This window comes from Oncorhynchus clarkii, chromosome 33 (genome assembly GCF_045791955.1).
Source record: "Oncorhynchus clarkii lewisi isolate Uvic-CL-2024 chromosome 33, UVic_Ocla_1.0, whole genome shotgun sequence".
Lineage (NCBI taxonomy): Eukaryota > Metazoa > Chordata > Actinopteri > Salmoniformes > Salmonidae > Oncorhynchus > Oncorhynchus clarkii.
Genome location: NC_092179.1, coordinates 2,176,618 through 2,185,449, shown reverse-complemented (window position 1 = coordinate 2,185,449; position 8,832 = coordinate 2,176,618). Strand labels below are relative to the sequence as shown.

General features: G+C 42.4%; 1 protein-coding gene across 6 annotated transcripts in view; it reads left to right on the top strand.

Annotated features, from left to right (window-relative positions):
* The first annotated feature begins 4,954 nt into the window (after positions 1-4,954).
* Positions 4,955-8,832, top strand: part of LOC139393304 (DISP complex protein LRCH3-like) — an 81,596-nt gene continuing 77,718 nt past the window's right edge. For all 6 annotated transcript variants that reach the window (XM_071141831.1, XM_071141832.1, XM_071141835.1 and 3 more), the window contains exon 1: positions 4,955-5,230. In XM_071141831.1, the coding sequence (XP_070997932.1) occupies positions 4,987-5,230 (244 nt within the window). In that variant the 5' untranslated portion in view covers positions 4,955-4,986. The remainder of the gene's footprint in view (positions 5,231-8,832) is intronic.

Below are 8,832 nucleotides of genomic sequence, written 5' to 3'. Positions count from 1 at the left end.
ATCAAATTTGCTGTGTAGATTGTTGGAGGCTATTTTTTAAATGACATCGCCGAAGTCAAGGATCGGTAGGATAGTCAGTTTTACGAGGGTATGTTTGGCAGCATGAGTGAAGAGTGCTTTGTTGTGAAATAGGAAGCCAATTCTAGATTTAATTTTGGATTGGAGATGCTTAATGTGAATCTGGAAGGAAAGTTTACAGTCTAGCCAGACACCTACGTGTTTGTAGTTGTCCACATGTCAAAACCGTCCAGAGTAGTGATGCTGGATGGGCAGGCAGGTGTGGGCAGCGATTGGTTGAAGAGCATGCATTTAGTTTTACTTGCATTTAAGAACAGTTGGAGGCCACGGAAGGAGTGTTCTATGGCATTGAAGCTCGTCTGGAGGATAGTTAACACAGTGTCCAAAGAAGGGCCAGAAGTATACAGAATGGTGTCTGCGTAGAGGTGGATCAGATAATCACCAGCAGCAAGAGCGACATCATTGATGATAATTTCTCTGTATACACCATAATTTGCAAATAAATTCATTAAAAATCCTACAATGTGATTTTCTGGATTTTTTTTCTAATTTTGTCTGTCATAGCTGAAGTGTACCTTTGATGAAAATTACAGGCCTCTGTCATCTTTTTAAGTGGGAAAACTTGCACAATTGGTGGCTGACTAAATACTTTTTTTTTATTTGTAGATGGGTAAAAATAAAACAAGCAGACATGAATAACTTCACCATGTTCAAAAGGATATCAATTACACTGTGGATGGTGTAGTCTAGCCGTTAAAAGCATTGGGCCAGTAACAAAATTCCCTAGCCAAGGTGGAAAAATCTGGCATTCTGCTCTTGAGCAAGGCAGTTAAGCCCCAAAAACAGCTGCTTCCCGGGTGCCGATAACATTAACGTTTTGGCAGAAGAAACATTTCGGTTGAATGTATTCAGTTGTGCAACTGACTAGGTATTCCCTTCCCTTTCCCAATAAACCCAGTCCCTACAAACATACAGGCGTCCTTCCTAACTCAGTTGACGGAGAGGAAGGAAACCGCTCAGGGATTTCACCATGAGGTGACTTTAAAACAGGCTGTGATAGGAGAAAACTGAGGATGGATCAACAACATTGTTCGTTACTCCACAATACTAACCTAATTGGACAGTGAAAAGAAGGAAGCTCGTACAGAATAAAAATATTCCAAAACATACATCACATTTGCAACAAGGCACTAAATTAATACTGCAAAAAATGTGGCAAAGCAATTCACTTTTTTCCCCCCCTGAATACAACGTGTTATGTTTGGGGCAAATTCAATACAACACATTACTTTGTACCACTTTCCATTTTTTCAAGCATAGTGGTGGCTGCATCATGTTATGGGTATGCTTGTAATCATTAAGGACTCGGGAGTTTATCAGGATAAAAAATTAACGGAATGGTGCTAAGCACAGGCAAAATCCTAGAGGAAAATATTTTTGTCTGCGTTCCACCAGACACTGGGAGGAATTCACCTTTCAGCAGGACAATAACCTAAAACACAAGGCCTAATCTAATAAATAATCCACTGGAGTTGCTTACCAAGAAGAATGATCCTGAGTGACAGAGTTACAGTTTTCATAGATTTACAGGAAAATTTGTGGCCATTCCTGAAAATGGTTGTCCAGCAATGATCAACAGCACATTTGACAGAACTTGAAGTATTTAAGAAGAAGAATTGGCAAATATTGCACAATCCAGGTGTGGAAACTCACAGCCGTATCGCTACTAAAGGTACTTTTACAAAGTATTGACTCAGGGGTGTGAATACTTATGTAAATCAGATATTTCTGTATTTCATTTTCAATACATTTCAAAAAATGTCTAAACATGTTTTCACTTTTTTATTATGGGTATTGTATGTTGATGGGTGAGGAAAAACATCTATTTAATCAATTTTGAATTCAGGCTGTAACACACAAATGTGGAATAAGTCAAGACGTATGAATTAATACTTTCTGAAGGCACTGTATGTGGCATCTATGGACAAAGATCTCTGAACACAATCATTTCCAGACTTGTACCTAAAACAACATACCGACCAATACAAATACATATGGGCATGGTCTGCCACATAGATACATAACAACATTTGGTACACGTTACAAACACTGTCAAGACTCTTTTTTTTTTTTGTGTGTGTTTATTTGCGTTGTTTGTGACTTATTTTTGTACTTATTTTGTACATAATGTTGCGGCTACCGTCTCTTATGACCGAAAATAACTTCTGGACATCAGAACTGTGATTACTCACCACGGACTGGCAGAATCCTTTTTTCCCTTTAACGAGTCTGACGAGGCCAATGCGAACGATATACTGACTAAACACCTCCCCCTGCAACTGGATCATGGACTTCCTGATGGGCCGTCCCCAAGTGGTAAGGGTAGGTAACAACACATCCGCCACGCTGATCATCAACACAGGGGCCCCTCGGGTGCGTGCTCAGTCCCCTCCTGTACTCCCTGTACACTCATGACTGCACGGCCAGGCACGACTCCAACACCATCATTAAGTTTGCAGATGACACAAAAGTGGTAAGCCTGACCACTGGCAACAATGAGACAGCCTATAGGGAGGAGGTCAGAGACCTGGCCGTGTGGTGCCAGGACAACAACATCTCCCAAAAACGTGATCAAGACAAAAGCGATGATTGTGGACTACAGGAAAAATATGACCGAGCACACCCCCATTCTCATTGACGGGGCTGCATTTGATCAGGTTGAGAGCTTCAAGTTCCTTGGTGTCCACATCACCAATAAACTAACATGGTCCAAGCACACCAAGACAGTCGTGAAGAGGGTACGACAAAACCTATTCCCCATCAGGAGACTGAAAAGATTTGGCATGGGTCCTCAGATCCTCAAAAGGTTCTACAGCTGCACCATCGAGAGCATCACTGGTTGCATCACTGCCTGGTATGGCAACTGCTCGGCCTCCGACCGCAAGGCACTACAGAGGGTAGTGCGAACGGCCCAGTACATCACTGGGGCCAAGCTTCCTGCCATCCAGGACCTCTATAACAGGTGGTGTCAAAGGAAGGCCCTAAAATTGTCAGACTCCAGCCACCCTAGTCATAGACTGTTCTCTCTGCTACAGCATGGCAAGCAGTAGCGGAGCGCCGAGTCTAGGTCCAAGAGGCTTCTAAACAGCTTCTAGCCCCCAAGCCATAAGATTCCTGAACACCTAATGAAAGGGCTACCCGGGCTATTTGCATTGAGCCCCCTCCCTCCCCTCCCTCTTTTACACCGCCTGTTGTTATCATCTATGCATAGTCACTTTAATAACTCTACCAACATGTATATATTACCTCAACTAACCAGTGCCCCCGCACATTGACACTGTACTGGTGTCCCCTTGTATATAGTCTCACTATTGTTATTTTACTGCTGCTCTTGAATTACTTTTTACTTTCACTCTTATTCTTATCTGTATTTTTTTTAAACTGCATTGTTGGTTAGGAGCGTGTAAGTAAGCAATTCACAGTAAGGTCTACTACACCTGTTGTATTCGGCACATGTGACTATTACGATTTGATTTGAACATTCATATCGAACCCCAAACGGTGGTGCTATAACGGGCACATGTTTATATCTCTTGATCTGTTTGACTCAAGAGTGTTGAAATTTGGCTAACATGCTCAGGGATGAGTCTAGATAACCTACACAATATCTCAGACACCACTGGCCTGATTTTGATTAAACTTGGGTTAATGATGAGTCTTGTCATAACATTGTTTACAAAATTACACTGATTGGCCCAAGGGGGGCGCTGCATCATTCATGTGGGACATGTTTACTCTTGCCTTGTTTTTTATTAACTCAGTAAACTTTGTCTTATTTTGGTTATTCTCACCATTTGTTTTAACACTGACTGATACCTGTTGAGTAAATTCGGTATTGTTGCAATACAATTAATTAGTACTGTGGTAGGATAGTGGACAGTCCAGTGGAGGATGTTTTTGTTTCACTGGCTTCTTCTCGGCACTGACAGTCCACTGTCACTCAAATGTTCAGTTGATCAGTTAATCACTGCTATAGCAGATGATTCTATGTAATATAATTTGAATAACATAACATTTCTGTCCTCTCAATGGACTGACATCAAGCTATGGTAAGCATTTGAATTTGATGTTTAAGACATTATTTTCCCCCACAATGAAATTGGGGAGGGACTGTGGATCTATCCTGGTCCGTTAGTAGGTTAGTCACACGCAACATCTCAGACGGCACTGGCGAAAACTTTGGTGAAGTATGCGTTTTGCCATGGAGATCTGGCATTTACAAAATTACCCTGATTGGCAGGAGCTATACTAGTTAACTGGTATGTAATACACACAATATTTCAATTGGGCCAATTTGTTTGTATTATTCTTCAATTTGATTTGATCTAGTTACCTTTGGGATTAAAAAAGTTTAAACCAATCAAGCTGTTTTCAATAGTGGTCAGGCAGACACACTTGCATTCTTGGGCTATAGTATCATTATAGGCCACTACCTAAGTACTATTGTTGGGGTTCTCAAACGTTTCCTTTCTGAGACCCACCAGTTCGTTCGTTTTATATTATGGTTCTTCTGTTTCATCTCTGCTTTTTCAGGGACCCCTGTAATCAACTTCCTGGGGCTCCTATGCCCCCTATTGAGGACCACTATCTGTCGTTTTTAGGCTTTAAAATGCCTAATGATTGTGACAAAGTTCAAAGTAACACAAAATGATTTTGAGAAGAAAATCCAAAACAGCCAGGAACGTCACACCAGCAGATGGATGACGTCATTCATATCTCGTTGCTTTGAAAGTATGTACGGCTCGGGTATGGAAACCTTTCTTCCTTATCATCACTGCGCATGACGAATTCCCAAACTAGCCTCTCCCTTCCTCAACGCTTTCAGTCTGCCCTCACATTATGCGCCTGCGTACTACTATCTAGGGGCTCCAGAATAGGGAGAATCGGTGGGAGTTAGCAAGCTGTGTAATGGCGGCCTCGGTGTTGCTGTCTGCGGAGAACACCGGACTTACTTTTGCGGTCGGCAATTCTGGAACTGCAGGGGCTCCCGGGAATGGAGTAGGGGTACCGGTTCCTGTACCTTGGAATCGGTCACTGGACAGGGCATTAGACGAAGCCTCGGCAACTGGTTGCCTCAACCTCAGCGGCAGGAAACTGAAGGAGTTCCCGAGGAGCGCCGCAAACCACGACCTCACAGACACAACTCGGGCCGGTGAGTGGGGATCGAGACTCGCGCAGCAGAATAGATGGAACTTGTCTTTAAAATGTTGATAATACAATTACATGGAACAACCCCAAAAAGACACCTCGACGGCGGGTGGGTAACTAGCCAGCCAGCCACCTGCTCGAAAAATAAACTTGTTTTGACTTGGAGTACCAAATTAGCCTGCTAGCTAACGCCAGGACACTGCCTGGCCAACAACATTAGCAAGCGAACTAAGGTTAGCCAGCTAGCGAGCGTCCAGACGTTTCCAGAGACAGTAGACACGGGTGTGACTGAACGATAATTACGGTTTGGCTACTAGCAAACTAACTAGCTAATTTAGTTACAGTTAACTATTTGCTTTGGGAAGTGAGCAAATTACCGCTCAACTAGCGCCATGTTAAATAAGTTAGCTATGTGGCAATGTTCCTGTTTATTTGTAGCGTTAGCTAACGTATGAGGTTATAGTTAACTGACTAGCTTAAACGCAACGTTTATTTGACTGGTGGCTTGTTGACGCTATCTAGCTACGCCCAACTTTCGTCAGTTAATATTTTCATAGGGATGTAGCTAGCTAGTTATAATATTTTACATGTGTCTGCTGCAAGTACATTCCCAGACACTCAAAACGTTATAATACGTTGAGCGAGAACTGGCAGATCGGGACGCCTATTGGATGTGTAAGGATTAGAATCAACAACCAGTGTTGTCGCCATTACCTGTTTTTGCGGTCAACTTGTGGCTCTGAAAATGAGGGAGGGAATACTGTACGGGAATTTATTTTTGTTTGATGCGATGCTCATTTTTAGGCATGGTACGCTGCACCGTCGTCACTGCTTATGTGCGGTGGACAGTCAGTGCAGATGTTGAGGGATTGTGGTTGCCTGGGGGGTTGGGCTTTGACACCATGTGGCACTTTCATGAACCCTGCTCCAGACGGTCACAAACGGCCACTAAACACACGTATTGTTTGGATGGCTCATGACATAACAGTACTTCTCTCTTCTATAGTTTTCCCCTTCTTTCACCAATTTCACGTTTCTTCTCAGTCTCCTATAGGCCTATTGAATGCAGGAATTAACCTCTTATGAGTTTTTTCCCCCCTGGACCCTGACCCCCTAGGGCGGGTTGACTCATAACCTGCAGTTATATCTGCAGGGCAGGTGGGTTTAGGGTCATTAAGCAACATGAAATCTTATTCTAATCTATTCATATACACCCCAGGAAGAATATGACACCTTTAAAAAAAAAACTGCAAATTCTGACAAGCGAACAATAATGGCCATTTTACATTTTCATAAATTCTTAGTATGTGTAATTCCCAAATATTCTAAGGGATTTGTGAAAATTCTATAGCAATATAGAGTGGGAATGCAGCTGTGCGTTTTAACAATTTATAGGCACTGCAGTAGATAAATGTTTTTATCTCGTACAGGAGCGGAATCTGGCTATGGCGCACCAGTCTGCGTAATCAGAGCCACAGTAGGCCTTTATGAAAACAAGCCAATTGCCACATGGGCCTGTCATCATTCACTTTGAACTGGACTGTGTGTTTACAGGCAGTAAGGCCTGCCCTCATTCACTTTGAACTGGACTGTGTGTTTACAGTCAGTAGCAACAGCGTGACTTTAGATCATTAGAAGGCATTCGCCAAAAGCCACAAAATACACCTGAATGGATTTCTACAAATACCACCGGAGTCCTCTTCCATTTGGGAACTGTACAGTCCTATTGATTAAACAAACATGAAAAGGCTGGCTCTTTCTCCCTGAGTTATGCACATCAACAAGATCAAGATCAACAACTAATGCTAGCCAGAGCAAGATGTGCTAAAATCTAATGAAGGACCATTAGATGAACCCCCTCAAACTTTTTCAGCTAGTTGACCATGAAAATTACACTGGTAAATGTTGGGGAATTGTATCCTACTCGTCCTTCTGCAGCTGGCCTGCCAATCCATGCTTGTCTCAACCAAGCATCCAAGCTAACTGGCTAAACTTGGCTAGCTTTTTCCTGACACAAATGAGAGAACACCTCACTGACCATCTTACTCGCACTATGAGAGTTGGTTAGGCTCTTTACATGTTATCTAGAGCATTCGTGAACTTACTTTTTTTGCCTACTTTATTGACACTGGTCATATTAAGTGGGTGTTATGTGTTTGTAAATTTGCAAAACAACGAGATATGCTAGCGAACTGGATAGCAGTCGTTCAAGTTATTGCTAGCTAACCAAATGACACCTGCAGCATCTCTAGCTGTGTATAGCCACTGAAAAACGATATGAGGGGAAAAAGTCAGTCACTCACCCACTCCTCCAATGACATGACATCCTCCTAGCAGCTAGCTATCTAGCGAGCATTAGGCTCCATGTTTTTAGCTTGCTACATGAATAGATACACTAGCCTAGGCCAGCTGTGATTTACAACCTGATAGCAATATTTTTTGGACTACCCAGAAATGTATTGGTGAATTATATTATTCATGCATTGAACTGCATCCATCTTTTCTGACAATAATGCCTTTAGTGTAGGTCATGGAATGTTGAGTCAGTTATAATTTGTGAAGTTGGTTTTGGAGCATAAACTAGGAATTTTATATTTTTGGCTGATATTATTTTTGTCTGTTAAATATCTGCGAAGTAGTTAATGCTGTCAGTTCCACTTTAAATATTGTGTGGATGAAGGGCAGGTGTGTGGCGGCTGGGTTGATTGAATAGCCTAAAGACCAAACAATCATGTGCCTTTTATTGAGGAGAGGCTTCTGTCTGGGCACTCTACCATAAAGGCCTGATTGATGGAGAGCTGCAGAGATGGTTGTCCTTTTGGATGGTTCTCCCATCCCCACAGAGGAACTCTGGAGCTTGGTCAGAGTGACCATTGGGTTCTTGGTCACCTCCCTGACCAAGGCCTTTCTCCCCCTGTTGCTCAATTTGGCCAAATGGCCAGCTCTAGGATGAGTCTTGGTGGTTCCAAGCTTCTTCCATTTAAGAATGATGGAGGCCACTGTGTTCTTGGGGACACTCAATGCGGCATACATTTTTTTGGTACACTTCCCCAGATCTGTGCCTCGACCCAATCCGGTCTCCAAGCTTTACGGACAATTCCTTTGGGCCTCATGGCTTGGATTTTGCTCGGACATGCACCTTAAATAGACAAGTGTGTGTCTATCCAAATCATGTCCAATCATTTGAAATTCTCACAGGTGGACTCCAATCAAGTTGTAGAAACATCTCAAGGATGATCAATGGAAACAGGATGCACCTGTGCTCAATTTAATCTCATAGCAAAGGGTCTGAATACTTATGTAAAGGTATTTCTGTTTTTTATTTGTAATACATTTGCAAAACATTTCTAAAAACATTTTAACTTTAACTATGGGGTATTTGTTGTGTGTAGATTGAGGATTATATATATTTTTAATCCGTTTTAGAATAAGTCTGTAACAAAATGTGGAAAAGGACAACAACTAACCGAGCCACTGCCTGTTAACCCCGCTATCGTCCAGAAGGCGAGGTCAGTACAGGTGCATCAAAGCTGGGACCGAGAGTCTGAAAAACAGCTTCTATGTCAAGGCCATCGGACTGTTAAACAGCCATCACTAACATAATAG